Source organism: Cotesia typhae, unplaced genomic scaffold, assembly GCF_013202065.1.
Source record: "Cotesia typhae breed Kobodo isofemale line unplaced genomic scaffold, CoteBio_Ctyphae contig_22, whole genome shotgun sequence".
NCBI classification, from domain to species: Eukaryota; Metazoa; Arthropoda; class Insecta; order Hymenoptera; family Braconidae; genus Cotesia; species Cotesia typhae.
The window spans coordinates 2,999,186-3,016,547 of NW_027423728.1; the positions used below are offsets into that span (position 1 = coordinate 2,999,186).

Genomic DNA, 17,362 nt, shown 5'->3' on the forward strand with positions numbered 1-17,362 from the left:
ACGACCCTATTTTCAGTTTTTTTTTTTACAAATATTCTTGCAAAAGCAATACTACACTGTAAAAAAAGCGGTGTTAAAATGGACTCATTTTAACACCGCTATGTAACACCTGGATATTAACACCGGTGTAGCGGTGTTCTTTTGCGGTGTTAAATCGGTGTAATAACGGTGTAACAGTAGAATAAATTTACACCGTATCGGAGTATGAATATTACATGATCCATAAAACACAATTATTATTCAATATTTATCAAAATGAGACAAGTAAAATTCATTTAAAAATTTTTAATTTATAAAATTACGCAGAAATCGATTTAATGAATGTTATAAAACAAGCTAACAATATAATGGATGTTTTAAACGTAATAAATTAATAATTTGATAACTTTGCTTTTGTTTTCTGATATTTCATTTGCACATAAACTCATATTGAAACACATAGTCTCCCATAGCTTACATAATAGCATTATATTATCATTATACAGTCAACGCTCTCTGTATTTGACTCGTTCTTGTCCATAAGAGATGTGTAAAATCGTCAAATATAGAGGAAGAATGTGGTCAAATACACAGAGGTCCAATACAGAGAGCGTCGACTGTAAAAGAAAATTCCTTGAATTTCACCGTGAATGGGTAATTCGTAAATTCTTAAATTGTCCCAAAAACGTCCTAAAATTGTCCAAAAAATTGTTCATCCATTAATTACGGGAAAAATCTACAGCTGTGCACTGATAAAAATTTTAACTCGACTCAAGAGCAAAAATCTTGAACTAAGAACACCAATTGGAAGAAAATGAATTTCTTGCGTCAAGAGGAAAAATTCTTGAGTCAAGATAGATTCTCATGAATTAAGAAAATTATCTTGACTCAAGAATATTTCCTCTTGGCTCAAGAAATTCATTTTCTTCCAATTGGTGTTCTTGGTTCAAGATTTTTGCTCTTGAGTCAAGTTAAAATTTCTATCGGTGTGCAAAAATAAATTATCTCTATGAATATCATTTAAGAAACGTTCAAAATTATCGTAAAATTGTTCTAAAAATATAATATGTTTCAAATTTGTTGTAAAAACACTCTAAAATCCTCCAACAAATTTTCCACAATTGTCTCAAAAATATCCGAAAAATGTCTTAAAAGTATTCAAAATTTGTTCTCAAATAGTTAAAAAAATGACTTAAGATTATTCAAAAAAGGTTCCACGTAAGATTTAAGGACAAAATTTCAACTAAATTGCTTCAAATAAATTGCATTGATTCTAAAATTATTTTAAAAATATTCCGAAAATCTTAAAAAAATACTTAAAAGTTATGAAATAATTACTAAAATGCACTATTTTGAGGTTTCCGATTATTCATATGATGTTCTAGAATTGTCCTTTAATAATGGTGTTAAAGTAACACGGATCGAAAATTTACATCGAGAGAATTTCACCCATTTTTACATAGAAATTTTTTACAGTGTATATATTTTAATTAAAAATTTTTATCGACTCAATATTTTATTATTTCAAACTTTCTAAATTAAATATTTACTTTTTTTGATTATTTATTTTTAATTATCAAACATAAAAAGTTTAATTATAAAAATTGTGTCAGTCAAAATATTATGAACACCGGAAAATCTATAACACCGATTTAACACCAAAAAAAAATATTTACACCGCGAACGGTGTTACTGCTACACCGATTTCGGTGTTTAATTTAACACCGGAATTATTAACACCGTACACCGCATGGACTTACACCGGTTTTTTTTTTTACAGTGTATGGCGCTTGCTTCTGAAAATAAAATATTTTAAACATTGAATCGATTAAACGGATATCTTCTTTTTACGTGAAAAAATTTTTAAATATCAATATCTTCCTCTTTTATTATTTTTTTTATTATTTATTTCCGATTATTAAACATGTACGGTTCGATTATAAATATTGTGTTAATTAAAATAAATTTATGCTGCCGGAAAATTTATAACACCGAAAAAAATATTTACACCGCTAACGGTGTTACATCGGTGTTACATCGGTGTTATTATAACACCGATTTCGGTGTTAAATTTAACACCGGTAATTTTAACACCGGACTTACACCGGTTTTTTTTTACAGTGTATAACTAGAAAATGATTCGAAATAAGATATATAATCATTCTATAGAATACTTTAGTCAGTACTTCAATGATGCGTTGGATTGATGTCCAAAAACTGCGTGAAAGTCATGTATGAGAATAAAAAATAAATTGCTTATGTAACTTTTAATTGTTTCATATTTTTTTTCAATTATCAAAATCAATATCAGATAAGCTTCTAAGAAAAATTAAAAAAAAAATTGGTTTTAATTTATAACTTAACGCCTAAGACAAAACTCTCTTAAAATGAGACGATTCGGCGATCGTGCACCACATATCGGAGATTTTTAACTCTACTTTTGGTCAAAGAATTATATATGACCATATCAGACCTTATATGAACTTATCAAGTCATGAAAATTAAGATGGTTGTAATTTTTGTATTAGAACATATCAGAGCACAAAAAAAATTATATATTGATGCATCAAATTTTTTTAAATGGTCATATACAGACGAACATTCCAAAAAGTATTTGGCAGAAAATCAAAATAAAGTGAATGTGGTATCGTTTCATTTATTTTTTAGGTTGCCGTTTGATGTGTCAATGCAGCAGATCTGCCGTTGACACTTTCGATACCAAGGATCCGAGTTTTTTTCAGCCCCATGTCAACAATTTAGGCAGGCAAGGGCAAATACTTTCTTCAAAAATTTTTTACTAGTAACTAACCTGTAAGAAATCTTTGGAAGCAATTTTTGCTTGAAAATTTTGACAACGCTGTAAATCTTTGAGACGCCGTGAAGCTTGAGGGGCTGAAGATATTGAGGCCGAACGGAAAAAATAGTAATTGTGGGGCAGTCATGCCACCCGTAGATCGTCCAATGAAACGAAATAAAATGAAGAGGGATCTGTCAATCGTGTCCGCAAATACTTGTCGGAGTGTTCCGAACGGATCTGGAATAGTTAGGGCGTTTTCTGTTTGAAAATGTTGGAGCTCCACGCGGTGTCAAAATCAGCTCTTTTCTTTTTCAGTCTCTTTAGTAAAGCCTCGCCCTTTTTTATGTTATTTAACATTTTTCCTTCTATTCCTTTTTCGTTTCTTTATTTTCTGTTTAACGTCGAATGCAATTCTTACTCGTGTCACGTTCCCCGATCGCCTTTGAAGCTGACTGGGTTCCCGGTCTCCCCTTGACGAATTCGAGTGCCAGAAACAAGGGGCAATTTTTCTTGAAATTGAATTTTAGCATCTAAAAGGTACACCGTCAGTCAAAATGCGGGAAGACGACATCACGAAAGAGAATATATATATATATATATATATATATATATATATATATATATATATATATATATATATATATATATAGGGTGAAATAAATTACAGAATGAAGAGAGAAACTAATGTAATACATTGTAAGATGTAATGCTTCTTCTCAATTCAATAAAAATAAATAAAAGTTTTAATTATAAACAAAAACGTTTAATTTATTTAAAAAACTAAATGAGGGCGTTGATTGCTCGGCAGACCGCGAATATATCTATTCCTCGAATCAATTGACTTGTGGGCTTATTAAACTGTTGTGAAGACAATGTCACTACAGTTCCCCGAAAACAACTTTTTATTCTCAGTAAACAATTAATTTGACAAGTTAATTAGCCCTCTTATTTATTCTTGTTTATTGTAATTAAGTAAGAGGTTTATGATTAAATTTTTAACAACCTTTCCAAGCCGGCTAAATTGATCATGAGTCACCTATAGATGTGGGTGGGTGGATTAATTTTTTTAATATCATTAAAAGATGCCGAATTTGGTTCCTGGAAATTTAGACCGGCCTTGTCGGCTACTTCCTCCTTTATTTCTAGGGTTAATCAGTATGAGTGTCTTTGTTTGACGTTCCACTTAATATTTTAATTAGTAATTTTTTTTCGTGATTCTTTAGTTTCACTATATAATATTATTATTATATCGCAATAATAATAAATATTAATAAACATAATAATTAATATTTCAAAAATAATAACAAATTTTAGCGAACAAAAGAGTTTTACTGATTTATCCTGAGGTAAACACGGCCGTTAACAAACCAATTAGCAGTAAACTACGCACTAGTACAGTAATTTATAGCCTAGTACACATAATAACTTGTCTTTAATGCTGATCGTCTCTTTCGGTCTTATCAACTACCTCCATAACAATAACTATCTCAATATATATAGCACACACCATTTAATTTTATTTGGAGTGTTTAATTTTCTGTAGCACTACTGTAAGTAAAGCAGAACTGCTTTCTTACCGTCCTACCTATTTACTTTCCATGTCATATGTATGTACAATATGTGCTTATATACAGAATAATGTATAGTAAGTGTAGACTATACTATGCTCTATTGTAGTAATATTATAATTCAAGTTTAGACAAACTTACAGCTTATGTACTGTAGTATACATGGCGACTCTATGTATTTATATTTTATGCGTACAAAACACACACCTATGTATATATTTATATATAATATTCTTGTGTATACATTTGAACTATGGTAGCATAAAACTTTATATTTCAAAGAAAATGACCCGAGATAACGGCGTCCCTTGTAAACATACATACACTTTAACTAAACGACGGCATTAAATTTTTGAACTTTTAATCTGATGTGTAAACTTTAAACTCCAAGGATAGCGATTTTTAAATTAATTTTCTGCACGACTCATAATGCAAAATATCAGAGTGCTCTACGATCGAAAAATTTTTTTCTGACTCTTCTCTACAACTATTTTTATTGTTGCACTCATGTTTGTTCCTAGACACCAAAACAATTTGTAAACTATTCAATCAAATAATTTAATTACGATTAATCTGGTAGTTTTGACATTTAATCACAAAAATTTCGAGCTAAAATGTAGAACTACTAAATGTAATTCTTCAAGAATAAAAAAAAAACCCATCAGCTAATAACAAAAATGAAATAAAACAAAGAGATAGTTAAAAAGTTTAATTAAAGAAAATTCCAATATAAGTAAAGAAATTAAAGTAACAGTAGTAAAAATAAAAATAATAATATTGGTTGAAAAAAGCGGCAGATAGAAGTGTGGTACAGCGAAAATTTAAGCCTTATGTTGCCTCGTCTTTAGACATCCTTGAGCCTGAAAGATACCGAGAGGGTCGGAGTTCACGGTCATCCTCTCAACTGCTCGTCACCCTCCGGCCTACTCATTCCCTCCTTTATTTATTTTCTTTATTATTCACCTCTATTGTTGTAGGATACTACATATATGTAATGTATATACGATAATACATTAAACACTCCAGCAAAATTAGCCACCTACACCCGCGATATATAAATAAATAAATCGGCTATTAAAAGCTGAGTCTTGAGATGTTTGAATTCCTTATCTTTCGCACTGTTTTTTGTTTTTTTTTTTTTTTTTTTTTTAAAATAAATATTAGTCTCAATAGCTTCAAGTATACTCATGATTATTTGGTGTTTAATGTTTGATGATATAGTATATTAGTAAATTTACTGAACCACTATAATATTATTGAGTAACTGATAACTGATAAACTTTATCTCAATTTCTTATTTTGAATTTTGTTATTATTATTATTATTATTATTATTATTATTATTATTATTATTATTGTATAGTTAACGTAGTTTTCCATGAGATATAAATGTGCTTACATTGGCGAAATATAATAAAGAAAAGAAATTAAATCCAACCGGAAGTATTAATTAATATAATCTCAAATATTTAAAAAGTTTAATTTTTTAGTTTAATTTAAAAATAATAGCTACTTAATTTTTTTTCAACAGGGGAATTACCGCATCAAGTCACGGTTCAAGAGTTGAGTCTGTGAAAAATAAAAATGAGTTTGCTAAAATTCACAGACAGGAGCAGAAGAGTGAGGAAGAGTGAAGAGAGGAGGTCTTCTCGAGTTGAGTCTGCTCGCGTTTTTAACGCCAGTTCAGATAAGATGAAATATCTTTTGAGTTTCATCTTTATTTTTTTTATTAACATTATTATTATTATTATTATTATTATTATTATTATTATTATGTATTTTAGTTTTTTCTTACTCCCTTTTCGTTTAAGCAAACATAGCGAGACCGGAGAAGAGTTATTTTGCCGGTCAAGGTCGCCGTGTCTTACAAAACATAAGATAAATATTTTCAAATTTTTATACGCCGAACTTTATTTTGTTAGATAGTTGTTGCTGCAGATGTTTACTCAAGTTAATGCAAAATTTTAAATATAAATCGTCTTTGTGATAAGTAAAAAATTTTTACTGTTGCCCGGCAAATATTAACTTCTTTAACATCATTTATTCTAAAGTACCGATTTTTAAAATATTAATTTTTTTTTTCAATTAAAATTAATGGAATATTTATGATCAAGATTTTTTTCTGTTAAATCAATTTTTTCTGTATTAAAAAAATTGAATTAAATTACAAAAAATCTCAAACCAAAGTATTGTCTTGAATGCACCGTTAAATTCTTTTTAAAATATTTGTACTTTTTTTGCTTGATTCAAGCCAATAAAATGTTTAAAAAATTACTTTTTATCAGTAAAATTTTTAATTAAAAAAAAAAAACGGACAATTTCTTCAAAAAAGTTTTGGAAAATTCAGAAGTCCACGCCTCATAATCTTATTTTCCATAATAAAATTGATTAAAATGAAATACATAAGATATTTTTAAATCGTTCGCGCCATTTTTCCACCCAAAAAAGAAAGGTACTGCACATGTATTGTAAACAAACCTTATTTACGTAAATATAGATATACAAACAATTAGTGGATTTTTAATTTATGGCTAATTATAAATAAATTACATTGAATTAGACCGTGATCTCCGGAAGGACTTAGTTATAAATCATACTAAAGCGTTTAAAAAATAAATGGACTTGATCAGTTACATTTTTCGGCAGTTATCGTGACCACGCCAGTTTTCATCCATACATTTGACAGCCGGACGTCCACGGAATAATTTTTTTATTTATTTGAAAATCAAAATGTCTTTTCAGAATGTCATAAGTGTTGAAACTAGTGTTTATCCACTACATTAATATGTAAATATTATTCTACAAGTGCGAAAATAAATAGAGACAATTTTAGTTCAAGAAATCACTTGATTTTTGTAAGGCGAGTGTAGAGCACAACCTCATCCGCTTCGCTTACGAGGCGTACAATTATTTCAAGCTTTTTTCATACAAATTTTTTTTTCCTAATTATGAATTTTTAAAACCCTCAAACTTGATCGTCATTAATTAACAAGGAGCTAATCATTGAATTAATTATAAAAGTTGACCTAAAAAATAAAATAAATGTTTCCTGTTATAGTTCAGAAATTATCATTCATGACAAAGTATATTTATTACTACTACTACAACTAATAATAATAATAATAATAATAATAATAATAATAATAATAATAATAATAATAATAATAATAATAATAATAATAATAATAATAATAATAATAATAATAATAATAATAATAATTATTATTATTATTATTAAAATTATTATAATTATTATAATTATAATAATTATAATTATTATAATTATAATTATTATTATTATTAAAATTTTCTTCTACACATGTTCATCTGGCCCGGATTTTTACATCATACATTCAGGGCGACGAACCAATTCCAGACTGGCTGGTAGAAGGGCGAACCGTACTCATCCCTAAAAAGGGTGACTTGTCCGACCCAAAGAACTACAGGCCTATCACTTGCTTGAATGCGGTTTACAAGATTTTTACAAAAATCTTAAATAACCGTATCTTGCAGGAGATAGAGCCTGTGTGGCAACAGATATACGAACAACGTGGCAGTAAACAGGGCGTGTCAGGTTGCAAGATCAACTTGTTGGTAGATAGATGCGTCATTCAAGACGCAATCTACTACCAACGCAACCTGTCTATGGCCTGGATTGACTACCGTAAGGCATTTGACTCAACTTCACATGAGTTGATTCTCTATCTGCTCAAATGCCTCGGAATCAATCGCCAAACAGTGGGATGCATACAACGTACGATGCAGCTCTGGCGAACGCGTTTTCACATAGGAAGTGGAAATGCATTGCACGTAACCGGAACTGTTCAGTACAAGAGAGGCGTCTTTCAGGGAGATTCTCTGAGCCCTCTGTTGTTTTGCATCTCACTGCTGCCAATATCTGTTGCCCTCCGACAAACTCGTGGGTACTCTGCGGGGCTACCGAGTGATCGAGTATACTCGATCACTCACCAACTGTTTATGGATGATCTAAAGATATACAGTGCCAACAAAGATCATCTACAAACGGCCATCAACATCGTAGCAGAGTACACACGAGATGTCGGAATGTCTTTGGGTTGGACAAGTGTGCGGTCATACACCTGGCGAAGGGTAAGTGCTCTGATACGGGTGGAGATGTCGAATTAGTGGATGGGAGCGTCTTAAGAGAATTAGACGCCGGAGAGTTGTACAGATATCTAGGGATTGAAGAGCGGCAAATGCATGCCGTCTCTGAAGTCCGAACAACTCTTCGCAGTGAGTATGTTAGGAGACTCCGGAAGATCTGGTCATCAGAACTTTCCGGCAAGAACAAAGTCTCAGCTACTAACATGCTCGCTGTCCCGGTCCTACTTTACTCTTTTGGGATCCTGAAATGGCCTCGAAATGAGTTGAAAGATCTCGACATCAAAACCCGTAAAGTCATCAATATGAATCAGAGCATGCACCCTAATTCATCAGTCGCCAGGATGTACCTCTCCCGGAACATCGGAGGGAGAGGATTGCAGAGCTTGGAGCGGCTTCACGATCGTTTGGTTCTGGGTTTAACATACGAGGTTGCCAATTTCACAGCAGACGAGGACGACTTCCTGATGCAATTTGTTCATAGTCATGAAAATGCGCGGAAGGGGTCGTTCTTGTATAAGGCAGCAATCTACGCGGCAAATACCTTAGGTCTCGGAGAAATAAACGCTCTCATTGAACTCCCGAAAAAGGAGTTCAAGAGCGTCGTCAGGATAGCCGAGGAAAAAAACTCCTCGGTGAACACATGGACAAGTCCATGCACAGCGTGTATTTCAAACACGTCCGTGACCATGGCTTGTCCACCCAGCTGACATTCTCCTTCTTGAAGTCAGCTGGCCTGATGTCCGAGACCGAAGGGTTTATATTTGCCTGCCAAGATGGTATTATCAACACTCTCGAATACCGTAGCAAGGTGCTCCAGGCGCAGCTTCCGGACACGTCCTGTCGGACGTGTAAACAACATCCGGAGACGCTGATGCACCTTTTGTCGGCATGTCCTGTGCTGGCAAGAGGTGCCTACATACAGCGTCACAATGCTGCCCTGCGAGTACTCTATTATCATCTCAGATATAGCTGCGGTATCGATGAGACACCAGTGCTGCCTTATCTGCCAGGAGATATTCCGCAGGTTGTTGAGAATGACAGTTCCAAAATTTATTGGAACATACCATTCGCAACAACCCGGCGGATTGACCACAACAAACCTGATATTGTGCTCTTTGACAAGGCTACTCGTGACATTTATGTCATTGAGTTTTCGGCCCCAGCCGAATACAATATCTCGGCCAAAGAAGAGCACAAACACCAGATATATCAGGATCTCCTGTTTGAAATTGGCAAACTGTACCCAGGTTACCGTGTCAAGCTCGTCGTTTTGGTTGTCGGCGTCCTTGGAGGGATGAAACAGTCTTTTGTGTCTTCACTTGCGAAGATACCGGCTTGCAGTTCAGCAGCCGTGTCTCTAGCAGTGCGGATGCAAAAGGCTGTCATTTTGGGATCCCTGCGTCTACTTAGGCAAATGAATTTGGCCTGCTGCACTCACTAACCGCCTTGTTGTGTGGAGTGGTGCAGCAGTAATGGATGGCGCTCAGGCTGGGCCCTCGGAGAGTCGGACTCCGGGGAAAACCCCCCTGAGCAATTAATAACAAATAATAATAATAATAATAATAATAATAATAATAATAATAATAATAATAATAATAATGATGATGATGATAATAATAATAAACCGCTGATGTGATATGTTAAAAAATGTTATGTTTACCACGGAAGAGAGAATAATAATAAAGAGTGTAGCGTGCAGCAGAGACTTTGGGGAGGAGGTAATGGCCAAGAATAAGGGTAAAGGGAGTAAAGGGGGTAAAGGAAACCAGAAGCGGAGGACGAAGATGAGGATGAGGAGAGTCTTGTAGATATGTCTGCGATGGGCAACCATGCGTGATACGGAGGGAAAGGGCCGGCTTGGCTTCCCCATTGTAGCCTTGACCGTGACCACATTCTCAGGGCCGCCACGTGTGTCGGGCTCTCTCACTCTCTCTTCTGACTCTTTAGGGCAGACCCAGACCCAGGACGAATGCTTTACTTTACCAAGGCTACACTATAGGGCTTGGCTTATATATATTATTTTTCAAGGCCAACTGCATCCAAACCGCTCCTGCTCCTGCTCCTGCGGAGTAAAAGCTAGCACCGTAAAATGCATTTAAAATATACCACCACTTAAATCCGCTTTCAAAAATTGTAAATTATAAATAATAATAATATAATATTCGCAGCTAAATCTGGGCCAGTTTTTTACTTGCCTTGCATCCCTTTTTTTCTTTTTATATATTTTATTTCACTTTGTAAACAAATAACGCGGTGTTATAGTTATATATTCACTGTTAAAAACAAAAAAAAAAAGCAATTTTTTACCAAAATATCTTTTTACCAAGAAGTAAATCTGTGACGATAATTTTAATGGTTTAATATTATGTTAAATAATAAATTTATATGTAGAAATTATTTTTTATCTTTATAAATCACAATTGATAATTATGATTTATTAATTTAAAATGTTAAGATAGCAAAAAATTTTCCAATTTTATTGAACTAAAATTATTTGTTATTTAATGATTCATTTATTATCTCTATATAACATTTTATCTTTCTCAGGACTTTATTAATCAAGTACTTGACGAATTAATCTTTAAATGTAAAACTATATGATAAAACTTACTCCAAAAAGCAATTGGAGTGCTAAAAGTTAAATTTTTTCGTTTCAATATTTTTGTCAAATATAATTATTAATTGTTTATAAAGAAATCTGTATCACATATGACCAAGCTAAATACTACATACAGAAAAACAAATTTCTTACGCCAAGAAAATTTTAAGGAAAATAAAAATTATTTTGGAGCAAGAAAAAATTTTCTTAGCTCAAGAAACTTTGACTTACTTCAAGAAATTTTCAATCTTCTCTAATATTTTCTTGAGCCAAAAAAATTTACACTTCAGTCAAGAATTGTTTTTTTTAGTGTAAACAATGCATTAAAAAAATATTAAGTTTGATTTTTTTTTTTTTTTATATATATTCGATTTTTTATTTTAACGTTTTTTTGTCTTGTAATTTTATCTATTTATTGTTAAATATATTATAAACTGATTTTTAAACTATAAATATGTACAAAGATTAATAAACTATAAACAATTAATTTTTTTCATTACGTTCGATGTTTGATTTTAACATATATTTTTAAACAAAAAATGATACTAAATTCACACAAATTTTTTCATTGTGTAGAACAACGTAAATATTTTTCTCTGTTCTCTGATATTCACCATTGAAAATCAAAATGGACGCCAGAAATGAATAGAGCAAGTTAGAAACGCAATAGATTACAGTGCAGTTATAGGGACAGGGTGGTACCTGAATAGGGGCGTGTTTACAAAATGGTGGACCCTTAAAGTTTGGATCTATCTTTACGTCTTTTCTATCCTAAAATAATTTTCTTTAGAAATTTAATGACTAAAATATTTAGTCATACCTGAAGTAGTAATTTGGGAACTTAATGTGTATTTTAAAAATGCATTGTTTTGTACAAAAGAAATTTTGATTAAAATACCAGTGGGTAATAAGCAGTCAGGCTTAGACAAAGAAACATTTTTATAAAAGAAAAATAATGAATGCTGAAGATATGAATGAAATATGATTAACAGAAAAAATGTTCAATTTAATCAAAAAGTTTTCATCTTAATTATTATTCAAGTGAATTTTTAAAAAATTTACTTGATTCAAGAACTAAAAAAATTATTAGTGATTAGTATTTTATAGAAATTCAATTTTTGAAATATTTGGTCATACAAAAAATTATAATTTATGAAGATTATACACTGAAAAAAAAATTATCTTGAATCAAGAGAAAAATTCTTGAACCAATAAAATAATTTTGAAAAGTTTTATTGACTTGAATCAAAACGAAAAATTTTTAATCAAGTAAAATTTACTTGAACCAAGAAAAATTTCTTAGTTTGAGAATTTTTCAAGTCAAATCAATATAATGAAATTCTTTGAAATTATTTACTTGATTCAAATAAATTTTTTTTTCTGTGTATATTTCTTCACACCATCAATGAAAATTTTAATTAATTCAGAAGAAAAATATTAATATTCTGAAATATTTCTTAAATTAAAAATATAATTTATCTGTACTAAAATAATTAGACATCTGACCATTTTGTTCGTTCCTTAAACAAATTGTAAGTGAAAAAATATTAAAAACTAATAAATTCGCATTAGTATCACTCACGATTTATTAACCATTATGTAACTAAAAAATGATGAAATGAAACAACCGGAAAGGCGAGTAATCTCAGTAATAAACAATTAAAAAATCAAAACTCTACACGCAAAATAAATAACCTAGCATATATATCTATAATGTATATAAATATGATAGATAGATAGATATGTTTATAAAGATATATTTATATGTAATGCAGGTTTATGTGATGAAGGTGTGGTCTGTGACGAAGAACGCACGATCCATCTGATATATTCAGCTGTTACGTGGTATTATCTCTGTAATACTGATACTAAAATATATAAAGACCAGAAGTAAGAACTAAGAAATAATAAAAAGTCAAAAACAAAATATAAAATAAAACAACTTTATGTTTTCCGAGCCAGAGCTCTAAAAATAGACGGATATAAAATAAATTGAGATGACAGCAGGATAAAAAATCACCAACGCTGATACTATTAAAAATACATACGTACGAAAAATAGAGCAACCACGAGAAATAAAAAGTGGACGTATGTCAGACGTAGGATAAAAAAATAAAAATTTCTTTGAGCGTTCATTCATGATACGAGAAATACTATTATATATAAAGCGTGTGCACGCGCTGGTGGTTATTTATCTATCTACAGCTTAATTCAAAAAGTGACGAAGAAAAGCAAGCCCTTGATAGTGTCCTTGGACCTGAGAACGAGAAGAAAACAAAGAAAAGAAAAAAATAATAACAAAAAGGAGGTTGATGGTGAATCGAGGCCCGATTTTTATTTTATTTCAAGTTCACATCACATGTGAGTATTGTATGGACGGAGTTGATACGAGGAGTATTTAGAATCCCTACTACTATACTATACTCTACTCGCTGCGAAAACAACAACAAACCTCTCAACCGGTTTCGTTTGGGTTCTTTTTTTAGCCCTAGTACTCAATGCTCACATCTCACATGTGAATATGAAGCCTCGTGTATGGTTGCTCGACAGTGTGGAGTTCAGTCTGAGAAAGATAAAAAATACGGGAATAAGAATAAGGATGAAAATAAAAATAAAGAGAAATAAAACGATAACAAGCTGCTTCTGAGGAATGTATGTATACTATAACCACATATGGGCTGTTTGGTTCACATCAACTGAATCTATTCGACGGTAAAAATTATATTATATGCGATAGATAGTAGAAACTATCATGACGTACGACCTACCGTATATTATGTCAAGTTCTGAGTAGTTAACTATTGCCTGGATTTTTATAATGCGTCGTAGATCTCAAAAGATAAATCGAATAGGATTAAGTTTCAAAGACGCACCGAGCTCACTTCTGATTGTGTCAGATTGTTTTTCATTATTATTCTATAGATATAAATAACGTATGAAAGTTTTTTATAAAAACAATGTTATAACATTGATCGTTGATTCAGCTTTCGATAAAAAATAACTCTAGATTTTTATATTTATAATCAATGTATTGATGTGCATCAAAAAAGATATTTTTTTAGTAATTTTGTGAAAAGTTATTCAAAATAAAATAACTATTTTTAAAGGATGAATTGAGAAAAAAAAATTATTTATTTATGGATAGAAAATCTAAGTTGATTTAAGAAAAATAATTCTTGAAGGTTTGATAAATATATTAAAAAATTTTTTTTATAAATATTTAATTTAAAAAAAAATGTGTTTTATCGGGCAATAGTTGTCTAAGTGATTATGATTATGATTATTAAATAATGTTATCTAAGAAATAGATCAAATTAGATCTTGATCACTCTCTATTCGTGATGATTAATTTTTTAATCGTACATGTTCTTATCTAAGAACTCGATATTCGATAGATTATATTTTTAAACATCAAAACAAGTCAAATTTATGATTAACGATTATTTAAAAGTAAATATAGAGAATTATTTTTTTAAAAAGTCACGAATGTTGGTTTTAATATAAATTATTGGCACTGAAAATGAATATTTTTCCATGAGAATGTATTTCCAAAAAATAATCTTTTAAGTTGGTTTAAATTTTATTAAAAAACCACAAGTGACTATTTTTTTACTAAAAAAAAAAATTCAAATGTCAATTGTTACTTTCAGTACTATTACTCACTCCAAAACAATTATTAATAATCTCAATTTCAGCAAAAATAAGAAAAATAAAACATAATTTTTAATTTTTTCTGTCATAAGTAATTAATTAAAAAATGATTATAACGCTCAAAAAGCAGGAACTCGACTGCTTTTTTCAATTCCCAATAAATTTTTAAAATATTATTTTTCAATAATTAATTATCGGAAAATTTAAAAACTATAAAAAGTAAATTATTACTTTCAGTACCATAGAAGACTAAATAAAAAAATAAATTCAAAAAATTAAATAAAAAAAAAAAACTCACCGAATTCTGGTCTCGCCAAAGAAGTCAACCTTGGTCTTCTTCTTGACAATAGCCTGGGGTAAATGCAGAGGACTGATGCTGGTCTCGCTGGTAGCCGGAGGAGAACTGGAACCATTGCTAGATGACAATGATCCAGCTCTTCCTCGAAGACTCTCAATTATCTGGGCTTCAGAAACATTTCCACTGCGAATATTGACATGTCCATTGTGATTGGCAGACGGAGGACCCGCAGAAACAGCCAAACTCGGCCTGGTGTTCTGCCTGTTGCGGCGCTTCTTCTTCTTGGTCTCAATTTCTTCGGCACGAGTTCCAGTTAAGCTTCCAAACCCGACCGGTGGGATCCAGTCCAGGTCTTTTTTGAGATGTCCTCTTCCGCAGCGACATCCACAAGCCTTAAAGGCCAAGTCGTAGCCTTTTTTGGTCCAGAGGTTCTGGTGCCTCTGTCGCTCGGACCAGCTGCGAGCTCGTCCGCAGTTCTTCAGGTAAGTCAGGAGAGTCTGCTCCCAGGCATCGAAGCACTCTCGGTGCATATACTGCCCCATTGGACATGTCTCATTGTTGCAGATAACTTTTACAACATCCTGCAGCGAGTTGGACCGTATCAGCGCGTTCGCGCGTAAACATTCGCCACTTGGTGCACAGCAACGAGCTACATTATTATTATTGTTATTATTATTATTATTATTATTATTATTATTACTACCATTACAAGTACTATTACTAGAATTATTATTATTACTGGTGTTACTGCCGTTACTGCTGGTGGATGTAAGCTGCTGATGATTTACCAAATTTTCCATCTGCGTGTCGTCATTACCAGCTATCTCCAGGAGACTATGGCTGTTACCCGCGTGTCTTCTTGGAGCCATGTCAACCTCAACTCACTCAGAACACTTTGTTGTTATTCACTTTGTTGTTACCATATACAACCTTAAAATAAACAAACCAAACCAATTATTAATTTATTTATTTTCTTTTGCTGTTCTTTTCTTTTTTTTTTTTTTTTTTTTTAAGTTGACAATTATTTTTATTAATAAATTTTCAACATTCAAATTCCGCGCGTTTATTACCACGCATTGTCCATCACTTTTTTCAGTTAAATTTTCAATCAGATTTAGTTTATGTTTTTTTTGATATGTATCATAAAACCCACTTACATTTACTATTATAAAAATCACTCCAAAAATTATAAAAAAACTGATAAATTCAAATTCAAATTCCAGTTTTCACAAAAAAAAAAAAAAAACAAACACAAAATTATTTTTTAAAGTTTTAAAAATTCCGCACACCACCAAAACAAAAACACACAGTATTTTATTTAGTTTTAAAATTTTTTAATTTAAATATAAAAGTTGTAAATTTGTATGTTTTTTTTTATTTTAAAATAAAAAAAAAACAACAGTTATTATAATGATAATAAAAAAAAAAAAGATTATTATTTCTTCAAGTAAGGTATAATAGTTCAATGTAAAGCGCGCAATTGTGACTAAACTGTGAGAGCACAGCAGACACGTTGTATACCCGGCACTGGAGCTGATTGTAGCATGTCGCTCGAACTTGGAGCACGAAAGTGAACTCTAGCGATTGAAAGCGAAAACTGCTGGTGGGGGTCAGAACTTGCCCGCCATCCCGCCAATCGATGTCGTCTGTTAGAAACGCGGTCTTTGTCGCGCGCTGCTTCTTCTCTCTTCGTTCTCAAGCTCTCTTCGTTTCACTACTACGCAACATTCTACACTCTATACTATCTACAGCTAACTCTGCTCCGCACCGCACACACACACATGCACGCGCTGTCTGCTGCTGGAGTGCTGGTGAGTAGTAAACACACCCACTGAGACTGGGGAGCGTGTGTGAGCAGACGCGACTTCGCCATCTTTGTCTTTCTCGTTGACTGGCGGCTTACTCACTCTCGATCTCCCGCTCTTACTGGCACGTTTCAATCCAAAGTAAATATAAATAGAAACAAAAATATTTCTGCGATCCGATTTATGAAAAAAAATTAAACAACTCTTTTAATATTCATAGTTTTTTTTATTTATAATATTCGCTGCCAGATTAGGTAATATTATTATATTATATATTATATTCTATAATATACGTACGTGATTTTTTTAGTTGTCGGTGTGTATATTATGTGAATTTAATCGCGAGGATGGTAAACACCATTTTCGGTCTAACGTAATCGCGGAAATGTCTTATCGGCACAATTTATGTAATTCATGATTTTTGTTAACTTTTCTACTGTGATTTTTTTACCCTGAGATAATCTAGCAGGAGACATAACAAGTGTGTCAAGTTCATTGTCAGTATAGCTGTGACTACGTACACTGAAAAAAAAATTAACTT

General features: G+C 31.7%; 1 protein-coding gene across 3 annotated transcripts in view; it reads right to left on the reverse strand.

Annotated features, from left to right (window-relative positions):
* The window catches only part of Heca (hdc homolog, cell cycle regulator), a 120,523-nt gene extending 103,958 nt beyond the window's left edge, over positions 1–16,565 (reverse strand). The window contains exons 1-2 of one of the 3 annotated variants that reach the window (XM_074237661.1): positions 16,174–16,565; positions 15,017–15,946 (exon numbers count right to left, since the gene is read on the reverse strand). In XM_074237661.1, coding sequence (XP_074093762.1) covers positions 15,017–15,885 — 869 coding nt within the window. In that variant the 5' untranslated portion in view covers positions 15,886–15,946; positions 16,174–16,565. Of the gene's footprint in view, positions 1–15,016 lie in introns of all 3 variants that reach the window. The other 2 variants (XM_074237664.1, XM_074237662.1) reach the window with 2 other exon arrangements.
* Between the last annotated feature and the right edge of the window lie 797 nt (positions 16,566–17,362).